This window comes from Myotis myotis, unplaced genomic scaffold (genome assembly GCF_014108235.1).
Source record: "Myotis myotis isolate mMyoMyo1 unplaced genomic scaffold, mMyoMyo1.p scaffold_m19_p_9, whole genome shotgun sequence".
In the NCBI taxonomy this organism is placed as follows: domain Eukaryota; kingdom Metazoa; phylum Chordata; class Mammalia; order Chiroptera; family Vespertilionidae; genus Myotis; species Myotis myotis.
Window position 1 is genome coordinate 22437071 of NW_023416401.1, and position 24600 is coordinate 22461670.

The following is a 24600-nucleotide window of genomic DNA, read 5'->3' on the forward strand; positions in this document are numbered from 1 at the left end:
TGGAGACAACAGCCTGGATGCTCTAGAGGTGCTCACTGCTACTGGTTGTCATTGTTTCTAGCCTATTAAATGGGCAAAACCGGAAGTGTTTGTGTGTGTGTACAGTACATATAGCCATTGCACATACAAGACAAAACACATCATGAGATCATAACAATATTTTACATTCATTAACCATGTATCTGTATCTCTTCAACCATGTTTAAAAGCTCAGTTGTTAACTACAACGTCGTCACTCATTTGATTTATCCCACTATATATATATATATAACAGCCTCAGAAAAACAGTGCCATTATAATCTCACCAAAACATAATTACTGAAAAACATGTAAGATTTTTGTTTTCACCTTTTAGGGTTATATCCCACTACATATATACAGTTAAATCACAGTGTTTTAAATACCCACTTGCAGGTAGGTTTCTTTTTCACAGTGGTAGGGTTAGCAGTTTCGAAACTACTTTCTGTGTAATCTAGGATTGAGCAAATTAGTACATATACTGAGAGTTGAAAAAGGAAATTACAAATATGGAAAGGCGGAAAACTAGAATGACTGTGGTGTTAGAATGGGTTGGAGGTTATCAGTGTTAACTCATGGTTAGGTGTGCACATGTGTATATACACACATGTAATAGATGTGGATATTCATAATTAAGTTTATGTATACACTTGTTCATATACACATATACATATGAAGGCAGGTTATATATATATGCATATTTATATTCTCTGTGTGTATGTATTCTAGCTATGTTCACTGAGAGGGTCTAGAAGCAATAGCATTCCAGTGGCAAAGAATACAACTGACTCTCTGATCTTGGTTTCTAAATTCCATTGTTCATAAGACAGAACAAAGTCATGTTAGAGAAATGGCTAATTGAAGGGCTGGGGCAGACAAAGTATAAGATGAGCCTAAAACACAATGATGGAGACATATTAAAATAACATTCGAAACTTGAGGAGGCTGCCATTGGCTAAGTCTAGGACTATTTGAACATCAAAAGAAATAAAGATAGCAGTGGAATATAACCCACTGAATAAAAAAGAATTCATGAGTACATACTGACATAAATAAATGGGAGAAAAGGGAAAACTTTTTTATAGTAGTAGCCAACAAAATGTAGGGTGACAGAAAATCACCACCTTGCAACCATCATAATGATGACTGATTCAGGCAAAAATAATCAATGGACACTAAAATCAATGTGTAAAATGTTGATGAGGAACAGGATATTTACATTGTTTCAAACTATCTATCCAAAACTGCTTATTAATTTCAAAGGGAAAAAATAGCAACTTATAGTAGAGAAGTCTGGCAGATGCCACTTAACTAAGAGACCAAAGTCTGTTATCAGACAAACAGACATCATATGTTCCTCTTATGATATACTGACAAGGACATATCACTTCAGTAGTAGTATTACTAAACCTGAATCAATCCTGAGGAGACACAAACAGAAACTGAGGGACAGTCTATAAAATGTCTGGCCTGTACTCTTTAAAAACATCAAAGTCATAAAAGGAAAAGAAATATCGATGAACTGACTCAAGTTAAAGGAGGCTAGAGAGAGCAGAACTTTATGTAATGGGTGATCCTGGACTGGATCTTAGGGGGAATAATAGCTATAACGAATGTTGAGAGAAATGACAGAATTTGATTAAGGACTATGGATTGGAGACAGTATTCTCATTTCCTGATTCTGAGAACTGAACTGTGTTTATATAAGAGAATGTCCTGGCACTTAGGAAATACACTCTAAAGCAGCGGTCACCAACTGGTGGTCTGTGGACCACTGCTGGTCCGTGTGGTCTGAAAGGTTGGCGACTGCTCCACTAAAGTGCTTAGCAGGCAACTTACACTCAAATGGTTCAGACAAAAATGGTGTGTGTCTGTGTGCATGTGCATATTATGTCTATGAATGCACTCAGAGACACAGAGGAGAGGGTTAAAAAGGGCAAAAATAATAGAGTCAATGCGGCAAATGTAAACAGTTGGTGCATCTGGATAAAGGGTATATAGGACTCGCAAACTGAAATCATATCAAAATGACAATGTAAAAATATTAAATATAGGCATTTGAAATAATTTCTTTCTTGAGTTCATGCTGTTTACTTGATATACAGCCAGATTCAACTGTTTTGTTTTGCTTTAGAATTTTAAAAATAAATTTTTCCCTACATTAATTTAATCACAATGAAGAGGGTGGGAATAAAAAAAACTAGACCCAGTATCTTTGGAAAACGATATTTTGATTGTATACTGTAAGACTAATAACCAAAAAAGCCACTATGTAGTCCAATATTGCAGGTTGGTAAATTTACTTTTCACAGAATATGGGTTAGTAATTCTGAAATTAGTATACTTATGTGTATATTAGGATTGAACAAATGAATAAATATACTTTGTTATGATAAAAAAAGATCCAGGCTTCTCACAGCCAGGGAAAGGAGTTACAAATAAGGAAGTGAGAAAGGCTAGAAAGAATTCTGTGGGGTTGGTCTGGAATCAGAAATCTCACTATGGATGGACAGAAATGGAATAAATAGAGATGTGTGGTATGAGCATTTGTGTTAGTGTGTGTGTATATATATATATATATATATATATATATATATATATATATACATTTCTTAACTCTGTCTGCTCAGAGAGTCTAGAAGCAATAATACTCCAGTAGCAATGGGCATACCTAGTACCAAATAGTTTCTAAATGCCATCCTCAAATAAAAGGAACAAGGGATCCATGGAGAAATGGCCAATTCCATGGCTAGACCAAGAAAAATGGGACATGAACCTGAACACCTCATGGTCCCAGAAAGGAAGAAAGTGCTCAAAAACTGATGGAGAGCCTGTCACACAACACAGGAGCCAACGTGAAGGACCTACAAATGACCAAATCTGAACAACAAATTAAGTAATGAGAGTAATCCTATATAATAAAAGGATAATATGCAAATAGACCAAACGGCAGAACCAAATAACAAATCAAACTGTAATATGCTAATGATATGCTAAGGCTGCTCAACTGCTCGCTATGACATGCCCCAACCACCAGGGGGCAGACAGTTGACCGGTCGACCACTCGCTATGATGTGCACTGACCACCAGGGGGCAGATGCTCTGACTGCTAGGTTAGCTTGCTGTTGGGGTCTGGCCGATCGGGACTAAGCGAGATAGGCTGGGCATGCCCTGGAGCCCTCCTGCGGTCCCTCCCTGGCCCAATTATGCACCAGTGGGGTCCCTCAGCCTGGCCTGCGCCCTCTTGCAATCTGGGAACCCTTGTCGGAGAGCTGGTTTCAGCTTGAGCCTGCAGGCTACTCCCCTTGAAAGGGCTCATGGCTGGGGAGTGCTGCTGTGGCACCGTGAGCCTCTCCTGATCAGGACTGATTGAGCACAAGCCAGCGGCAGGCACAGTGGGGCTGGGATGAGTGGGAGCTGCCAGCAGCGTTGGACTGTGGGTTTCAGCCCGATCCGTGCAGGCCACCCAGAGGGACCCCACCCGTGCATGAATTCGTGTACCAGGCCTCTAGTGAATTAAAAACCCATAAAATAAATATTATTGAGTCCATACTGACAAGTAAATAAATGGTGGGCAAAGGTCAACTGTTCTTTATAGTAGAATTCCAATTAATATCTGCAGAAGGAGCGACTGAAACAGAAAATTACTCTTAGCCAAACACCATAATAATAATTAATGAAGGCAAGAACCATTGATGAATGCTAAAATAGGCAAAAGTATGATGAAAAACAGGTTAAAGTCTCAGAATATCTCCTCCCAAGATAATGATTAATTTTAAAGGTAAAAAGAGTTACTTTACAGTGGAGAAACCAGGCAGATCCCACTCAACCAAGTAATCAAGATTAACATCACGAGTAAAGTATTGACATCATATGCCCCATGATATGATACACAGAAAAGGTCATAACATCACTTCTATGATATTCTTGTCCAAAATGCATAACTTCAAAATCTGATAAGAAAACATCAAGCAAACACAAATTGAGTTCTAGAAAACAGCTGGTCAGTACCCTTCAGAAGTGTCAAGGTCATGAAAAATAAGGAAAGACGGAAGCGATTACAGATTGGAACAGGCAAAAGAGTCATGACTTTTAAAGGAAATGTGAGATCCTAGATTGAATCTCGGACCACAAGAAAAACATTTGTAGGAAACTGAAGGAATATGAAGAAAGTCTGTGATAAAGTATTGCATCAATGATAATTTTCTGGTTTCAATAATTGCATTATGGTTATCTATAATAATAAAAGGGTAATATGCTAATTAGACCAGACATCCTTCTGGACAAAGTCGAGCCAGAGTGAAGCCTGGGTCCCAGGTGCCTGCCTGTGGCCAGAGGAAAGCCTGGGTCCTGGGTGCCAGAGGGAAGCCGGTGCTGGCAGCCAGGGGAAGGAAGGCCTACTCTTGCACGAATTTTCATACATCGGGCCTCTAGTATAAAATATTAACATTAAGGGAAGCTGGGTGAAGGGTCCTAGAACTCTGCACTTATTTTGCAACATTTTTAAAGTTTAAAATGATCTCAAAGTAAAGTTGTTTTTTTTAACAGACTGATGAATCTCAGAGGGAGTGGGGGCAGGAAGTGATTAACCAAAGAACTTATATGCATATATGCATAACTCACGGACACAGATAATAGTGCAGTGAAGGCCTGGGTAGGGGGCAGCCATGGGGTAGAGGGTGTCAAAGGGGGAAAAAAGGAGACATCTGTAATACTTTTAACAAAAAAGATACATTTAAAAAATTAATTTTGTTTTAAAATGCTATAAAATACTTAGGATGGTTTCAAAGTCAAAAATGCAATAAGGCGCCCGGCTGGTGTGGCTCAGTGGTTGAGCATCAACCCATGAACCAGGAAGTCAAAGTTCGATTCCCAGTCAGGGCATATGAGCTCAATCCCTGCTGGGGGGCATGCAGGAGGCAGCCGACTAATGTTTCTACTTCTCTCTCCTTCTCCCTTCCTCTCTCTGAAATCAATAAAAATATTTTTTAAATGCAAAATGGCATATTTGGAAAAACTAGCTTCTATCCCTGTCACTTCCATCGTATTTCCTCACTCTCCCCATAGGTAACCATTTAAAAAAGTTATTTGCCCTAACCGGTTTGGCTCAGTGGATAGAGAATCAGACTGCGGACTGAAGTGTCCCGGGTTTGATTCCAGTCAAGGGCACATGTGCGGGTTGCGGGCTCAATCCCCAGTAGGGGTGTGCAGGAGGCAGCTGATCAATGATTCTCCATCATCATTGATGTTTCTCTCTCTCTCTCTCCCTCTCCCTTCCTCTCTGAAATCAATAAAAATATTTAAAAATAAAAAAGCTTTTGTCGCCGAAACCGGTTTGGCTCAATGGATAGAGCGTCGGCCTGCGGACTGAAGGGTCTCAGGTTCGATTCCGGTCAGGGGCATGTGCCTTGGTTGCGGGCATATCCCCAGTGGGGGATGTGCAGGAGGCAGCTGATCAATGTTTCTCTCTCATCGATGTTTCTGGCTCTCTATCCCTCTCCCTTCCTCTCTGTAAAAAATCAATAAAATACATTAAAAAAAAAAAAAAAAAGCTTTTGTTTTATCTTTCCATGGGGCAGGGGAAGGAAGAGACAGCCTTTTTAGATAAATGCTTGCATACTTTTCCACCTTATTTTTTTCACCCAACACTATATTTAGGTGTCTGCAAACATAGTCCTCATTCTTTTATATATGGCTTAGTCAATCAGTCTTCTGTTACTGGACAACTAAGCCGTTTAGTCTTTGACTATTACAATTAGTTGCCACAACTTCTTTCTGTATCTTTAGTGGTAGTTAAATCTTTAGTATCAGGGGAAGGTTTGATGGATAACTCTGGTAAAGAAAGGAATCAAGATAAGTAATACAGTTTATGGAATCTATAAAGCAGCAACAATATGTGGCCATAGAATTTACACTGATTTTTCTTTTTCTGGCTCATCTAGTGTTGAGAGTAAATTACAGGAGGAAGTTTAAGAAAGGTTCTGAGCAAAGGTCTAATAGGAGGAGCATTGCAGACACTGTTAGTTACCTCTGTGGTATACACATTTCCTTTCTTCCTCATTACCCGAACCCTGATTCTTGCAAAGGGCAGCAACATGTCCACATGAAACCACTTCCAGCCTCCTGGGGATGGCAAGGTAACACAGGTCTAGACAGTGAGATGTAGCAGAAGTGTACTGGAGGTATCTGGGAAGGTTCTGCTTCCTGAAAAAAGCACCACACCTTCCTGACTGGGACATGAAGTATCCATCTGGGAATCAAGAGGATGTAAACCACATTCACTGAGGATGGAGGAGCAGAAAGACAGAAGGAATCTGGGACTCTGATGACACTATAAAGCCAGCCCACTAGTCCTGACTACACATATCTGGACTTCTCATTAATTGAGAAAAGCAAACCTGTTTGGGGGACCACTGCCACAGGCAGCTAAATGATACCAGGAGGTAAACATATGCTCTACCAAGATGACTTACCTGAAAGATAACAAGATGAATCCTGTCACATTTAGAGACTCGTCATTTTAGAGTAAAAAATCCAACAGTTAATCAGGTATTCCTAATTTTTCAAACTCACATACAAAAACATGTGGTAGAGAGAGAACTAGGGCAGCAACCGAGATGAAGTCTAAATAAGATCCATCAGCAAAGATATATATATATATATACAGAACCCTGGAGTAGTTAGGCAAGTGGGAGCAGCGGTGCCACCCCCACACAGGAAAAATTATAGAGCTCTGATGTGCTCCTGCACAATTTGCAGGCCCACCGTTAGTTCTTTAGTTTTTAATATATTTGAGGTGAACAAAGGCCTACAAAAAAAGTAGTGACGTTCAGATCCCAGTGACTGCAAAGGGAAGAAAGGGGGAGTGGCTTAGTTGCCCACGCAGTGAGATTTTAAATTGATTCAGGCCTTTAATTGACTATTGTCACTTTCAAGTCCAGAACTTGGCAAAACCTCTCACCATGCCTTTACAATCATGTGAAAATAAAATAGTTGGTACAAAGAACCAAGCATAGTGCTATATCCTTTCTTGACCTTTATACTACTATTTCAAGTCATTAGCTCTATTACATTTAAAAAGCAGATTTTCTTTAATACTTAAAAATACTACTTATTACTTGATGTAAACACTGCATAATCAGAGAGGTTAAAGAAATTACTACAGTGCTATTGGAACCCAACCACTTTTAGCATGCTGGTATAATACTGAAGCCCAGTTTCTACACACAAGTATTTTATTTCAAGCCTAGCAATTTTACATTGCTCCTGCCAATCTAAAAGTCTGCCTCCACAGGTCACCTACTCATGCAAAAGAGGAATTAGGCTCTTGGCAGCATGAGTCAGGGAGTACTGGGAAGCGGCCCTTCCTTTTGCAGGCCTACATTTGGGCTCAATAAATGTGTCAATAAGTCAGTCAAGAGCTGGCTGAGAATAGGAAGGAGAGGAGTTGACAGCATGGGAAATGGAAAAGGATACTTTGGGGCAGCAGGAAAAAAGGAGCAGGGAGTGAAAAGAGAGGACACTGACAAGAGAGGCAGGAGAGAACTCAAAGAAACCTGACTCACTTTATTTGGGATTGAGACTGTACAGTAAGGGCCTGGCCCACCTGCTTCAGGGGTGCCACCTATGTTCACTCCCACCCTAAGTGGGTATACTTTTTATTCCTCTGTCTGGAACATTCTTCCTTCTGACCTTGTAATTTAAGATCCTTCCTCATCACTGAGGTCTCTGCTCAGATCACCTTCTTAAAGGAACCTTCCTAGACCACTTTCTAAACCAGGGCATCCAACCCTCATCATTCTTATCCCCTTATCCTGTTTTATTTGTTTGTAGTAAGTATTGCTCTTTGCAACTCATATATTTTTCCTTGTTTACTGAAAACAGTGCCACACTATTTGTTTTATAATGACTTTTCCCTCTGAGTTTTAGCCAATTGTCATCAATTTAATAATTTAAAGGACTGGTTGTTTAACTAGTAGACTGCTTTCTTCAAATAAAATGTTGCCTGGAAACTCATTAAATGAAAAGGACAAAGCAGAATGCTCTGTGTGAAGTGGTGGCCATGGAAGAAGGCTCAACAGGCATCAGCTTGGCTCTCCCTCCTGGCCTCCCTTCCCTTGTGGAATCCCCTGGGATACCTCTTCAGTTTTGTGAAGAAGCAGCCTCCAAACTTCTCTTATCAATCACTGTGCCATGAAAAGGTTGTGAGGCACCCACTACTCTCCCTACCTTACACTCACACTCCGAGTATTAGAAGATACACCAAGATACACTTAGGATAAATTTATCGTTAATAATAATGTAAATCTATATTCTAAATGATCTTCCTGAAAAGTTAGAATCTCTTTGGCTAATTTACTGTCTAGTCTGGTCACTGTTTCAAACAGGGTTGATGAAGAACTCTAAACTGGAAGTGTTAGCTCTGTCATTTTCTTGTTTGTCTCTGCTTACTTTTTAAATGTATGAACTTCAATCTTCGAATAACTTCAATCTTTGTAAATCATCCTTTAAAGTCACCATTATTTAACTTGGGTAACACTAGAAAATACACCCTGTAAATCCACTTAAAAGGGCATATATAAACTCTGCATTAAGTGCAAAACAAATGAGCTAGTGAGGATGCCTGTCAGCCCTGACACACCGTGGAGCTTTCCCACCCGTGTTATTTTTCTAGCGGAATATGACATATGGCCATCTAACAAACAAGCCGAGTGAAAATGCCAGAACTGAGGATTAGTCAAGCTTAATAATTTTCTTTATGTCTGATGATGATAATAATAAAGTAGTTCAATTCTATACTTGGAGGCTACACGCTATGAAATATTTAATTTAAAGTAAAAGGAAAAAACAATTCTCTGATTAGTAGGAAGGGCCAGCATTTACTTTTCATTCAGTTCCCCCAGGTCGAGGCCTTAAGCCTGCCCTCTGGCTGACACCATAGCATGGAACATGGCAGACACTCTATAGCCAAGCCAGGCCCTGCCATAATGTTCTTGGGTTCGGGGTGGCTCAGGCAAACAGCAATCATCCTAATGGTTACCTGCAAGTCATTTTGAGGGTTCCAGTCTGAATCAAATATGATGCAGGTATCAGCGGCTGTGAGATTGATCCCCAGGCCTCCCGCTCTGGTGCACAGAAGAAAGACAAAGCGGTCTGAGTCTGGCTTACAGAACCGGTCGATGGCTGCCTGGCGCAGGTTTCCCCGTACTCGCCCATCAATTCGCTCATAGGTGTATCTGAGGGGACCCAAACGAACGAAAGCCCAGGTGTTAATCATGACTTCAATGGAGAACAGCAAACAATGCAAGAAGCTGTTGACCGATGGCCTTAAATCCCTCACTTCTAAATATGGACCAAATGTCCACAGTAAGAATCCCCACCCTCTACATATGCAGCAGGGCAGACATCTAAACCTGCATTGCAAAGTGTTGCCCCTCAAAACAAACAAAACCCAAACCAAAACAAAAAACCAGCCACAAACTAAGGAGGACTAGGAGAATTGTAAACATAAAAAAATATCAATTCCCACTGCCCAAATAACTTATTCTCAAGTCATTTCCCAGTTTTAACTTGCACTGAATGTGATCATAAGACCCAGAAAAGCAAATAAAAGCCTCAACCACCTGCTTTCAGTTGTGCTCATAAAAGGAATCAGAGTTCAAATCAGCCCCTCGCTGCTTTCTGGGAAACTGAAAATGGGAAGAAGACTAGAATGACAGGCAGTCCCTTGATGTCTGGGCTGGTCGTCTCTAACCTAACAGTTACTCCACGCTTTAAATATATTTTATTGATTTTTTACAGAGGGGAAGGGACAGGGATAGAGAGTTAGAAACATCAATGAGAGAGAAACATCCATCAGCTGCCTCCTGCACACCTCCTACTGGGGATGTGCCTGCAACCAAGGTACATGCCCTTGACTGGAATCGAACCTGGGACCCTTGCATCCGCAGGCCAACGCTCTATCCACTGAGCCAAATCAGTTAGGGCAACTCAGCGCTTTAGAGGTGCACAGCAAACCCTCCAGGCTTACAGCGGAAACCAAGGTCTTCTGGGCAGTATATTGCCAAGCAAGTAGGGAGAACTCACAGAAAATGTTTTGTACTATGTCAGGGGTGGGGAGAACTAAAGAATTTTTAAAGCAAAATAAAGTGAGGAAGTAAAGCTGAATATCCTTAAGAAGGCATATACCTGTGTGGAAGTTAAGAAATAAAGGTGGAAAGCATGGTGGAGGAGAGGGGAAAAGGAAAGAGAATAAGAATGAAACACTATGGGGTCATATTACTATCTGTCTACCCAATTAGAAAACACAGACGGTACCTTTATGATGAAATAATGTAATTAATAGAGCATTAAAATATTGTAGCAACCTGGACAGCTGCTTAGAGTCTTATTCTTTTCTTACCCCTGCCAACACATGAATTAACAAGGGAATGTTGCCCTGGACCCAATTTGACCTCCAAGCATGAATTGGTTAGTAAAGTAGAAGTAATAGAACCTTGTGAGAAGAGGACCAAGTCATCCTAGACCCAACACAGTCAAGAACATGAATCCTGATGAAAATCTTATCAGTAGCCAGAATTTGGGAAATCTGGCCTCTAAAAATTCAGATAAATAATTGGCAAGAGAATAAGAATAGACAGTCTAGGGGCAGATAACTTTGTGTGGGGATGACTCTAGACAACTAAATGTGGCAACACAATCCTGACTTCCTTGAGAAAAAGGAAACTCCATGTAAAGAAATCACCCAAGGAAATCCATGTAAAGAAACCAAACCAACTCAGACTCTAAGGGACATGTAGCACAGCAAAGAACCAAGTCCGAACATGTGTCTTCCTTTTACAAAGCTGCAGTGCACCCATACCTGGAATTACAGGTGTAGACTTTCTTTTTTTTTTTGTTTTAATGTAACAAACTTAGGAATAATATTTGAAACTACAGTAGCAAATAAAATGAGTGGTGATGACAGGATTGTCATGATGATCTTATAAGATAAAAGATAAGAGTTACATTCTAAATTCTATAAAACGATGAAGCAATTAAATAAAATTATCATCCTATATAATAAAGAGGTAATATCCAAATTGACCATCACTCCAACACACAAGATGGCCGCCCCATGTGGTCAAAGATGGCCGGCAGGGGAGGACAGTTATGGGCGATCAGGCCAGCAGGGGAGGGACCAGGCCTGAAAGGGAGGGCAGTTGGGGGTGGCCAGGCCAGCAGAAGAGGACAGCTGGAGGGAACCAGGCCTACAAGGGAGGGCAGTTAGGGGCAATCAGGTCTGCAGGGGAGGGCAGTTAGGGGCGATCAGGCCTGCAGGGGAGGACAGTTAGGGGCGATCAGACCTGCAGGGGAGGGCAGTTGGTGGGAACCAGGCCTGCATGGGAGGGAAGTTGGGGGGGCAAGGCCTGCAGGAGAGGACAGTTAGGGATGACCAGGCCGGCAAGGGAGGGCAGTTAGGGGCAATCGGGCCGGAAGGGAGCAGTTAGGCGTCGATCAGGCTGGCAGGAGAGTGGTTAGAGGGTGATCAGGCTGGCAGGCAGAAGCGGTTAGGGGCAATCAGGCAGGTAGGCAGGTGAGCGGTTGGGAGCCAGCAGTCCTGGATTGTGAGCGGGATCTCCGACTGCAGTCGGATATCTTCCGAGGTGTCCTGGATTGGAGAGGGTGCAGGCTGGGCTGAGGGGGACCCTCCTCCCGGCCCGTGCACGAATTTCATGCACCGGGCCTCTAGTTCTTATTATAACAGCCACAGCAACAATATTAGCAGCAACCAAAGTGTCCAGCTCTGTGCCAGGCACTGTGATACATGCTTTACATGCACCATCACATTTAACTCTCACAATAATCCTATGAGGTAGTTTTACTGTTACCATCCCCATTTTACACTTGAGGAAATTTCAAAAATAACAAAAACCCATACAGTCAAATAACTTGCTATTACCTAGCTGGTAAGTGAGCTAACTCAGATCCATTTGATTCAATCAAAGACCACACTCTTAACCAGTTTGCTGTGTGGCCTTCATATTGTGGCCTACATTTCAATGCAGCAGAACAGAAAGATTTTCCTAAAAACTTAGAAGAGAAAGTTAAATAAGAGACACCAGTAAACTTAGGAAACTTGTAGTTCTGGTATAAAATGAAAAAAGAAACTACAGGTATCAAAATGATTTTGATAAATCAATGCAGCAAGGATCTGGCCTGGGTGGGTTCTCACAGCAGTTGGGCCATGTATGTGATGTGTGGAAGAAGCACAGGATTTGGAGGCAGGAGACAGGGCTGACACAATGAAACAATAGCAGCTACCACCCCCACCATCACACATGCCAACGATTAACACCACAGGCACAGAGGACTCAATGTTCTTTGACAAGACACCCGCAGCCATCAGAGAGGAGCGAGATGCCCACGGATCTGAGTGAGGCAGGGAGTTAGCATAGCCTTGGGAGAAGTCAATGAATATGATGACATAGCTTGGCCATCACCCAGGGAAAGTTATTTCCATAAAATTAGATACTGTTCTGCCAGCTATGACTTAACAATGGTTTTAGAAATTGTGCAGGATGATTGGAACATTAATTCTCATTTCCATCACTTGTTCAGTTTTGAGGGAGTGCTCTCGAAGAACACAAAACTAAAATAAAATAAAAATTCAATTATTAGAGTTTTTCCCAATTGTTCCTCATCCCCTCACTTCTGAGCCAAATCCTTTGGCTATGCCCTCACCCTGGATGAGAGTATGGCATGAAATTAAATGGGAACAAAACCAAACTGACAGCTGGAGAAGCAATGAGGCTCAAAAACAAAGAAAATCTGAGGGCGAGTAAGTCTGAATGAAGAAATCAGACATCATAAAATTCCCCACACCAAACATCAGTGCAGCAATTAACCCTCTGCATCAACTGTATTGTGAACAAAATCCCTAGGAGTTGATGTGGTTCATGAAACTGTAATTCTGAGTCATTGTCAAATATCAATGAGAAGCAGGTGGCACTCTGGGAAACCTCTGAGCACTTTGTTTGGGGAGGAGGTGGGGGTGGAGGGACACATTTTGGCACAACAGAAAAATGTTCTCACAAGGCCTAAAGGAAAATGAATGACTTTCTTGTCTCCCAGCAATAAACAGCTGGAAAACATAAAGAGTGAAAAATCACCCATTCACAACAGCCATAAACATATAAAACACTTAGCATGAAAATTAGTAAGAAATATGAAGGATTTGGCAATATGACACTAGGAGCTATGTTGGTTTGTTCACCATGTCCCTAACACCTACAGAGGTTCTAGCACAAGGTAGGCACTTCATAAATATTTATTAAATCAACAGTGTATATGAAAGACCTGAATAAGTGTAGTGAACATTATGTTCTTCAATTCTGTAAAGATGTCAATCCTACTCTACTAAATGTGTAAAAGCCAATCAAAATCCCAATAAATGGATATATGTATATAGAGATAAATACAGATGTGTAAATGTGTGTACACACACACACACACACACACAACACACACACACACATAATTTTTTAATAGTGGAAGACTGAAGTAGTCAAGGAAGAATAATTCTGAAGTTCATCTGCAACAATATATGAGAAAGGACTAAAACTATTGATCAAAAGAACAGAAAGGTTAAGGATATACCCAGCATATATAATAACTCAGTATATTTTATGGATAGTGTTTTAGATGAATAGGGGGGAAACATGGACTATTTAATAAATAGAAAATTAGACATATTTAGAAATAAACTAGGTTAGATGCTCATTATATACCACTATCAAAATTACAGAAGGATTGCAGACTGACGTATCAAAAAAAAAAGAAATCCAGTTAAAGATTATGAATTAACATGCATATTTTATCCGTTTATCTTCCCAAACTTCTAGTAAAATGATAGCTAAAGGTTGTTTATTTTAAAATGCATAATACATTCCCCCAAATAAACCCCAAACAGAACAGGAGAAATTATAACTAAATTCTAGAAGATGGAAAGTCAGCTAAATGGTATTCAATTTAAAGAAAGCAGAATGCCAGGTGAGAAATAACCTGATTTAATACTGCAGAATACCCAAATGGATCGGGCATTGATGGCATCAGATACTCCTAAAAATGGGGATGCAAAGAGTCTAAAAACCAGGGGAAATGGTTGAGTATCAGCCCTTCAGATCATACATCCCTGCCCTGAGAGGGTAAAACAGAAGAACCATACCCTTCTCTACCCTAAGGGGTACCAATCACAGTTAAGGGTAGAAGTATTAGACTGAAAAAAGGAAAGAGAGAGTGCCTACCTCTCTCCACCCTGCTTCCCTACAGTCAGCTCCAAGTACAATCAAGTTCCCAGCCTTTAGGCTAGGGAAAGGAAGGAAACATCCAAAAATACTGACACTGGAGATTCCCCAATGAAATGGTCCATCTAGACGACTAGTGTTTACAGATGCAGAGTGTGACCCAGAACCAGCAGTCCTAGCCCACATACCCAGAGCTTCCAAGCAGCTCGACAGTGCGCATCAACTGATGGCTAAGATCTCAAACACAGAGGCTCTGCTTCTGGTATGGAGGGGCAAGAATTCTCAGCAAATAGCAACCACAAAGTCCAGATGAAATATAGAAAACAAAACAAATGAACAGAGAAATTTCTCTGAGGGCCCTGGAGAGTTAAGGAAAGCAGGCAGATTTTGGAGAGCAACAGAAACTTGTGGTTTTGAGCAGAGGAAAAGCCACACAGTTATGGTGGCAAAGATGCAGAGCAACTACAAATCTGATAAAAAGTCACCGTGTTTCTAACCAGAGGCATGAGGGGAAAGAGAATCAGGCAATCAGGACTACCAGAGGGTGAGAAGACAACTCTAGAATGTAGAAAGAACAGAGAGGGTGTACCCCAAACTCTGGCTATAAACTCTACTCAAGTCTCTGGCTGGCCTCTGACTCACACATGCTTGGGGCAGACTGAGAGTAGTCTGAGCTGAGACTGGAGCTGTTATCTACTAGAGACACTGACAGAATTTGCATTTTGAGTCACATCTCATATAATACCTCCAAATAAAAACCATCATCTTCATGGCAAATAACAGAATCCTGAATCTCCACAACAAAATATTCACAATGTCCATGGAAAAACCCAAAATTATGTAGCATATGAAGAAACAGGAAAAATGTGACCCATTCTCAAGAGCAAAAAATCCAACCAACAGGTGTCAAATCCAAAAAGTTACAATTATCAGATAAGAACTTCGTAACAGCTGTTATAATTATGCTTAATAAAGTGAAGGAATGTATGCAATAAACAAAAAGATAGGAGATCACAGCAGAGAAACATCAAACTAAGAAACAAATTAAACTCTTAGAACTAAAATATAATTTGTATAATAAAGAAAGCATTGGATGGGCTTAATAAGCATGAAAGAAATAACAAAGAAGCAGAACCTGAAGACAGATAAATCAAAACAAGAGAGAAAAAGGACTGGGGGAGTGGGGGGGCGGGGGGTGGAGCAGAACAAGGACCTGTGGGACAATATCAAAAGGTCAAACATTCAGGTAATTGAAGTCTTACAAAGAAACCAGAGGTGGGGGCAAAAGGAACAACAAAATAGAAGAAATAGAGACTCAAATCCTCCCAAATTTGATGATATACGTTTACACATTCATTCAAGAGGCTCCGTGAACTGCACAGGATGAATTTCACTCATCACAGTCAAACTGCGAATCAAAAATCAAAAGAAAATCTCACTAGACTGAATAAAATAACACATTACATACAAGAGAACAGTGAGTTAAATGACTGCAAAACTTCTCATCAGAAACTATGGGGGCCAGAACACAATGGAATAATACTTAAAAGTGTTGAAAGAAAGAAAAACAAACAAACAAACCCAGAATTTTAATGTAAAAGGAAGAGATATAAAACAACAACAACAACAAAGAATTTTGACTTGGAGAAAACTGTAGGACGAAAAAGCAAATCTATCATGATAAATTTCAAAGACGAAAGAAGTCACTGCACCTATGAAATAACCAGTAGAATGTTATAAGAATTGAAAATTTAGAGAAAAAATGCTCTAGGAAATTAAAAATATAATTATACAAAGAAAACCTAGGGTTAAAGTTGGAAGAGAGAGTAAAGGAATTCTATCAGAAAATATAGCAAAATATAATAAGATGGAGAAAAAAGAGAAAATCGGGTAATCAATCCAGAAGATCTGATATAAAAATAACAGGAGTTCCACAAAGATAAAACAAAGCATAAAAAAATAATGAAAGATAAAATCCAAGAAAATTCTCCTGAGCTGATGAACTTAGATTTCAGATAGGAAAAACTACTTAGTATCTAATTCAATGCATCCCATACAAAAAAAACCCAGTTCATTGTAAACCTTCTCAGCACTGGGACAAAGAGGATATATCAAAGCTTCTAAACAGAAAAAAAAAAAAAAGTCACATACGCAGATTGAGAATCAGAAGGGCAGGGCTTTGAACTTCTAAACCACAACCCTGGATGCGAGAAGACAATGAACTAATAACCCTTCAAAATTCTGTGGGAAAATTATTTCTAATTTAGAATCTCAAACCCAGCCAAACTATTACTCAAGAATGAGAGTGGACGACAAACATTTCAAAGTTTCAAAACTCACTTAATCATTCACCCTTTCTCGGAAGCTGCTAGAAGAGGTACATGGGATCCACCAATAAGGAAATCTGATTCAAGTGGGAAGGAAAGAAACTTGTCAGCATGATGAAGGAAGGGAGATAACAGAGGACAACTGTGTACTAGGTGAGAAGAGCCCTGAACAGAGAGGAGCATGTTAGAAGGTCCCAGGAGAGATGGTCCTGAGAAGATGAAACTGATGTGCTTGACCGCCACAAGAGGAGATTTAGGCAACCAAGGTAAACTTTGGAGCTGAATTATAATAACTACACAGAAAAATAAGCAATGAAATAAAAAGCTAATTTTTAGCTTCAGGGGAAAAAATTATGCACTAAAGGGTACTACATGAGTAAGCTGTAATTTAGCATTTACATAAATCCTAATAAACACTGAACATTACTCTAATCTGAAGTAATATGTGGCATTTTGGGAAGATGGGAGGACAGGAAGTTGCACATGTGGCATTCACATAGTGAGAACAGATAATATCTAAAACTGAAAAAAAATTATAACCATTAACATTTTTTAGATATAGCTATAAATACCAAAAGAAATAGCATAAAGAGTTTAAAGTAATTAATTGTTTCTGAGGGTGGAAAAACTCAGGGGCCAGCAGGGAGTAAATTAGAAAATGCAATTTTTCAGAAGTCTAATAGAATAATTTGCCTCTTTAAGTTATGTTGAATGCATAACTTTAATGAAAATAAAAACTGAATTAGCCCTGGCCAGTGTGGCTCAGTTGGTTGAGAGTTGTCCCATGTACAAAGAGGTTGCTGATTCAATTCCCAGTCAGGGCACATGCCCGGGTTGTGGGCTCAATCCCCAGTAGGGGTCTTGCAGGAGGCAGCCGATTGATGTTTTTCTCTCTCTCTAAAATTAATAAAAACATTAAAAAAATTGAATTAAAAAGAGAAGAGTAATGATGATATTAAACCCAGAAGAACTCTGTTAGGTGCTATCAGGATGAAGAAACTATAAAAGAAACACCTCAGAATATTCATATGATGTAATGGTTAACAGTGAATGAAGGCTATTTAAGCATATTAATTAATCATTTAAATTTATTTAAAGCTGTTTTAAGATGGAGAGATTTAACTATTATAAAATTTAAAGCTTCTGGAATAAAGTAAACATACAAAAGCCCACATCCATAAGTAAAAAGTCAAAAACAATACTGGGGAAATATATACACCATATTCTTAAGTAAACAAACAATTCTTATAAATTAATAAACAAAGACAAAGAGCAACAGCAAATGGAGAAAGAACATAAACAATTCATAAAAAAGCAAAATAAATAAAGATATATGAAAAAAATTCACTCATTAATAATCAGAAATACAAACTAAATCATAATTTAAATATCTACAGGGGTTTTGAAAATGTGTATTAAATGCTTTTAAAAATGTACATCAGAATTGGTCCTAAGGAAATAACTGGCAACATTTACAATTAATGTAAAGGGATATTCAGAGTTTCTTAAAGTACTGAAAATTTGAAAACAACCCATAAGACAGAATAAGAATATCAGACAGATCACCGAAATTGTGTCGTAGGAAAATAATTAAAAGAAAAAATTTCATAATATATTAAATAAAAATGCGAGTTACAAAGTAGAATGTAGAATATTTAAACAAGTAAACAACAAAGCTAAATATATGTATGAACAAAGGAAAACGACTAAGAAGATAAACACCTAAGTCTGAATGGGGGCTTTGGGCAGGCTTGGTGTTACATGTGCCCATATTATCAAAAGAAACTGTATTACTTAAGTAATTTGAAAACAAAATAAGCAATAAATGATAAATAAAAATAGCATAAAGGGAGCTAAATAAAGATATGCTACTTAATAAAAGTGTGTTAATTAGGGGAGGGAGGAGACATATGTAATACTCTTTGTAATACTTTAAGCAATAAAACAAAATTTAAAAAATAATAATAAAAAATATAAATAAAAAAAGTGTGTTATACTGTTTCTCATTTTGGGGGGTTCTTTAAAAAAACTGAAAACAATGAGTTGTTTTGTATATATTTTGAAGAGTAAGATAATATATTTATGAAAAGCAAGTGTTCTGGCAATGGGTTCCTAATCTAAAGTGAGTTCCGATTTCAAGGAATTATTTATATAACCATTAAATGTCAGCATAACCCATACCTAAATTTGCCATTTAATACTCTTCTAGAAATTACATGTTAGAAGACCAAACAGAATCTTCCAGGACAAGAATATTTAAGACAACTGAGATTTGCCATGATTTTACTTTAAGAAAACAAGAATTTCCTGTAAACTTAGCAATGCCTAGACCAGCCGTGGGTAAACTACGGCCCGTTTAACATGAATAAAACTAAAAAAAAAAAAAAAAAAGACCGTACCCTTTTATGTAATGATGTTTACTTTGAATTTATATTAGTTCATACAAACACTCCATCCATGCTTTTGTTCCAGCCCTCCGGTCCAGTTTAAGAACCCATTGTGGCCCTCGAGTCAAAAAGTTTGCCCACCCCTGGCCTAGACTAATAGTTTCTATGATCTTGAAAAATCCTTTATCATTAAGAGTTGTTAAAAATCCATTTATCATCTTCAGATCATTGACGTATCCCAACGTAACAAATGCAGTACCCACACAGAATCCAAATAACACCATTGACTTTCCACCTTCATGAGTAATGGACCTAGGATCAAGAAATTATAGGAGTGTGAACAAGGAAATAAAATGGGATGCCATTGCTAGTGTATCATAAAACTTTAGAGAGTTTGCTGAAAAAGGACATGAAATATCCCCACATTATTTTCCTGTGAGTTGTCAGATCATGCTCTTTTAGTAACCGGACACATAGTGATGCTTTCTAGGATGTATTTCTCTCATCATCATTAAGCAACACAAAACAACAACAAAAGTAAACACATTTTTTTAACCTTCTCTAATGTTGATTAAATTGTTTCATCCAACTATAAAGAATATAAACAAACATGTAGGATATCATTTTTAAGCAAGGCCAGGGCTCTACAATATAGGCTATGAAATTCACTCTAGAGAGTTAAACTTGGATATATTGGTCATAAGATTTAACTCTGTGTTTTAGTGAATCTTTAAGAAGAGATTCCTTTCCTTCCTTTTTGAATGCTTTGTTGTTGTTGAAGCACAATTTTCGAATTAATCAAAAGGTATCAAGAAGAAGGCAGTGCCTGCAGCATTTGACACACAGCTTTGACATCAGTCTCACCTTCTCTGGATGAGATAATCTTCCAGGATATCGAGACAGCGCACCATCTGGGAGAAGATAAGTACTTTGTGGCCACCTGCAATCAGCTTAGGGAGTAGTTTATCAATCAGCACCAGCTTCCCAGCCGCCTGAATCATGGCCTGCAGCTGAAAGTCAGGGGCATCAGAGCTGTGGGTTTTCCGGAAATCTTCCAGAATTTTCTCCTCTGCCCCTGAAAACAAAACAAAACAAAACAAAATATTCCTTGAAAAAACATTAAGGGTAAAAGCTGCTCTCTGCTTTACAGATCCTAGGAGAAATTAAGTGAATTCTTGGGTCCAGGACCAAGTCTAGTGAGGTAATGCCGTATGTGCATCCCTAGTCTGTGCCCCAACAGAGGGCTCTGCAGTGGCAGCAGGTACAGAGAACTCAGGTGCTGTGCTCTCCTGGGAAGTCTCACCAGGTAAAGAAAGAATTTGAGATACCAAGATGACTTATGCAGTTAAAGAAACCTTCACAGAAAGTTGACAAAAAGACATATCTTTAAATGTCATAAAAATTTAACTATCAGCAAATCCAAGCTAGATACTGATTTAAAAGTATATCAAAAAATTTTATTGCAAAAAAAAAAAGGCTCCAATATATACTCTTATTGTATAGGCAACTTCATTTATCTACAGAGTTTTCATCTCATTGCATCATGACCATTTACCCAACGAAGTAACACGTTCTGTCCCAACGTGAAAAGTGTGGACTAAACCACAAGTACATAATGGACAACAAACTGATGAGTAACAGCCCCATCTTCAGATAGACAGTTTCAAAATGTGGCTCTCTGTACTCATTAAACTGCTTAGGCAGATTTATCAACCTCTTTGAACCTCAGTTTAATACTCTGTAAAGAGGTGAGCATACATACATCCTAGCATCTAATGGGAACTCAATACCTAGGATCGTTGGTTATCATGAGCCTGTGGCAGAGACCCACAACAGGCCTGAGTATCCCCCTGCATCGCCCACTCACCGTTGATTAGGTAGGGATGGTTGCAGCACTTTCTCAGCTCCATCATGGTGTTGATGAGGTTGGGCATGTTGTGCTGATTTGCCCCTTTGGTCAGGAAGGAAAAGTTCTTTTCTAGGATGGCCCGGTAGTACTTTTTCTGGATATTGGTCAGCTCTACTTCAATGATCGTCTCTTGTTTGGGAGCAAGGTTCTTTTCCACATCATCTTTCAGCCGCCGAAGCATCATTGGTTTTAGGATAGACTGCAGTTTCTTCACCTGTCCGGGTAAATCCTGATTTAATGATTACTGGGGATTCCACCCTTCACTACAATCTCTTGAGCACAGTACTGTGGTAGCAGACTAAGTGAAAGCTCATGACTGATGCCTGAACATGAGGCTGAAAGGAAAAAAGGGGTCTGGTTTTCATTCACTAGTATTTACTGAGAAACTATGTGACAACCTTACAGATATAAAGAAAGAAAAATACAAAAGACAGTACCTATTCTCCAGCCTGTAGAAAACAAACCTCTCTCCCTCTAACATGCACACATGTGCAGAAATTAACTAGAAATAAGGTATAAGTGACATATTATAAAGGGAAGGCTGAGATGCTGAAAGAGCAAAGTAAGAAGTAGAGGCAATCTGGGATGGGCGAAATGGATGAAAGTGTCAAAAAGTACAAACTTCCAGTTATAAAATAAATGAGTCTTGAGGATGTATAGCAAGGTGACCATAGGTAATAAGTCTGTACTACATATTTGAAAGTTGCTGAGAGTAGATCTTAAAAGTTCTCATCACTAGGAAAAATATTTGTCACTATGCACTGTGATGGATGTTAACTAAATTAGATTTATTGTGATCATTTCATAATATATACATACACTGAATCATTATGATGTGCATTTAAAACTAGTATGTCAATTATATCTCACATAAGAAGTAGAAGCAATCTGGAAACAGATTCTTCATATATCTTACAAATAACTGCAGCAAACGTGCTTGGGCGTAGCAGAATATAGAAAGCTGGTGCTATAAGGTGACTTCTACCATTCCATCATGCAAGCTGTCACATCAGGGGCGCTTTCAGCCTGATAGTGTTCTTTGCTATGATTTTTTTGTTCTTCTGACTGACCAGGCCTGGAGAACAGAACTCTATTCACTTTGACTGCACTGACCAGAGACCTGTTCCCTCTCCCAAGAAGACAATTCAAAGTCAAGGCACCTAAGTTAACTCTGAGCTAAAACATGATATCAATAAGAGTAGTCCTGGTGGGAAATAAAATAAGGGAAAATGGAAGTGCAAAAGATCAAGTTTCGAGTCATAAAGGCCTGTTCAAAACTTTTAAAGGAGTAGATTCTGCATAAATAAGTTGTGCAGGTGCCAATGCTTCCTGAAGAGAGTGATTCAGAAGAGCTACTTACTGGAGCAGGTTTTAAACAATGATGGAAATGCTTTACTTTGGAAGCAGATGCTTTCTAGACCTTTTATTTACTGTGATTTAAAACATACACATTTGATGTCATTTTTGTGGTTTTCTCCTAACTAACCCCAATCTTAAACCTACCTCATTTGAGACTTTCATTTTACCTACCATGGTACTTAGGAATCTAATCCCCCAAGTGTTTAAGGAATTACTACATAAGAACCCAGAGAGAAAAGAAATAGGCACAAATGCCCATCTGCCACATGCTAGGTTCCGCTTCTGCCCTTCACTTGTTTCATACCTTGGATCATCTAGATCAGGGGTTGCCAACCTTTCTGACCTCACGGACCACCAGTGGTCCACAGACCACCGGTTGGTGACCACTGCTCCAAAGGTTTCCTTAAACCAGTGGTCGCCAACCTTTCGAACCTCACAGACCACCAGTGGTCCACGGACCACCAGTTGGCGACCGCTGATTTAGAGTATACTATGTGCCAGATACTGCGTTGGTCAATACAACAAACATAACTTTAGAGAAGATGTGGGCCTTTTACTCAAGAAGGTCGTCTAGGAAGAAGAAAAAACGCATACCACAAAATAAGTGCAATGGAAGAAGAGAATGCATTTCTAATGGTCCAAAAATGGAGAGGGGGCTGGAGCTGGCTTTTGAAGGATCAATAGATACTGCACACGTAGCAGAAGTGGAATTCAGTTTGATTATTCATTGCTCTCAAAGCCTGCCTTGCCACAGAAATAGAAGCAAACAGATTGGAACCACAGAGTGTACCCTTGACATCTGTTAGTGAAAGTCCTTAGGTTTCTCAGTCCCCACATTCTCTGCCCTAACCCACTGTCACACTATTGCTAGATTAATTTAGCAGAACTAATTATGTCACTCCTGCAATCAAAGCCTTGCATTGCTCCTCTATAATACCCACCAAATCCTTCAACCTGTCTTTCTAGATCTTCCCAAAATACAGCTCTGAACCTCAGTCCTCATACTCCATAATCATCCATTCTGTTTCCAGCTTATGTGAATGATTCCTTACTCCTGAACAAATCCTATTTAATAAACAATAAATTTCCATTTTTCCTATGTAAAATAGTCACCACCTCTTCTCTCTCCACCTACTGAAAAATTACCCACTCTTCCAAGTCCACTTTCAAACTGTATTCTCTCTCTGAAATCTTTCCTGATTTCCAAACAGATGTAACCTTTTTCTCCTAATAAAGCCCCCAATTCCATTCTTTGTTTCTCTTGAGGCATTTAAACTTGTCTGGAGGCATGCAATATGTCAGAAAAAGAATTCAGAATAAGGGTCGTAGAGTGCATAAACCGGATGGAGGAAAAACTCAACAACTTATGCAAGAATCAAGAAGAAATGGATGAAAAAAATCAACAACTTATGTAAAAATCAAGAAGAAATGAAGATTGATATAGCTGCAATAAAAAACCATGGGAAGTTTCAACAGTAGACTAGGAGAAGCGGAGGACCGAATTAGCGAATTAGAAGACAGGGAAGCAAAACACACTCAAACTGAACTGCAATTGGAGAAAAAAATTAAAAGACAGGAGGAGAGCCTAAGGGAGCTATGGGACAACATGAAACGAAGCAACATACGAATAATAGGGGTGCCAGAACAACAGGAAGAGGAACAAGGCTTAGAAAACCTATTGTCCGAAAACTTCCCTGATGTGGGGAAGAAAAAAGTCACACAAGCACAGAGTCCCAAACAAGATGAACCTGAAGACCCACACCAAGACACATCATAATTATGATGGCAAATGTTCAGGACAAAGAGAGAATCTTAAAGGCTGCAAGAGAGAGACAGAAAGTTACGTACAAGGGAGCTCCCATTAGATTATCAAATGATTTCTCAACAGAAACACATCAGGCCAGAAAAGAATGGAAGGAAATTTACAAAGTGATGCAAAGCAAGAGACTGAATCCAAGAATATTCTATCCAGCAAGGCTATCATTCAAAATTGAAGGGGAAATAAGGAGCTTCACAGACAAAAAAAGGCTAAGGGAGTTTATCACTACCAAAACAGCAATGCAAGAAATGCTAAAGGGACTGGTGTAAAAAGAAGAAATAAAAAGGTAAGAAAGAACACAGGCACAAAAAGTAAAAATGGCTACAAACAAGTACTTTTCAATAATAACTTTAAATGTAAATGGACTAAATGCTCCAATCAAAAGACATCGAGGGGCTGAATGGATAAAAAAACATGACCCATATATATGCTGTCTACAAGAAACCCACCTCAGAACAAGGGACTCACACAGACTGAAAGTGAAGGGATGGAAAAA

General features: G+C 39.2%; 1 protein-coding gene across 2 annotated transcripts in view; it reads right to left on the reverse strand.

Moving 5' to 3' along the window:
* CHD6 (chromodomain helicase DNA binding protein 6) overlaps positions 1 to 24600 on the reverse strand; it is a 181752-nt gene that overhangs the window by 57226 nt on the left and 99926 nt on the right. For both annotated transcript variants that reach the window (XM_036321729.1, XM_036321730.1), the window contains 3 exons: positions 20885 to 21140; positions 19882 to 20092; positions 9059 to 9254 (listed from right to left, as the gene is read on the reverse strand). In XM_036321729.1, coding sequence (XP_036177622.1) covers positions 9059 to 9254; positions 19882 to 20092; positions 20885 to 21140 — 663 coding nt within the window. The remainder of the gene's footprint in view (positions 1 to 9058; positions 9255 to 19881; positions 20093 to 20884; positions 21141 to 24600) is intronic.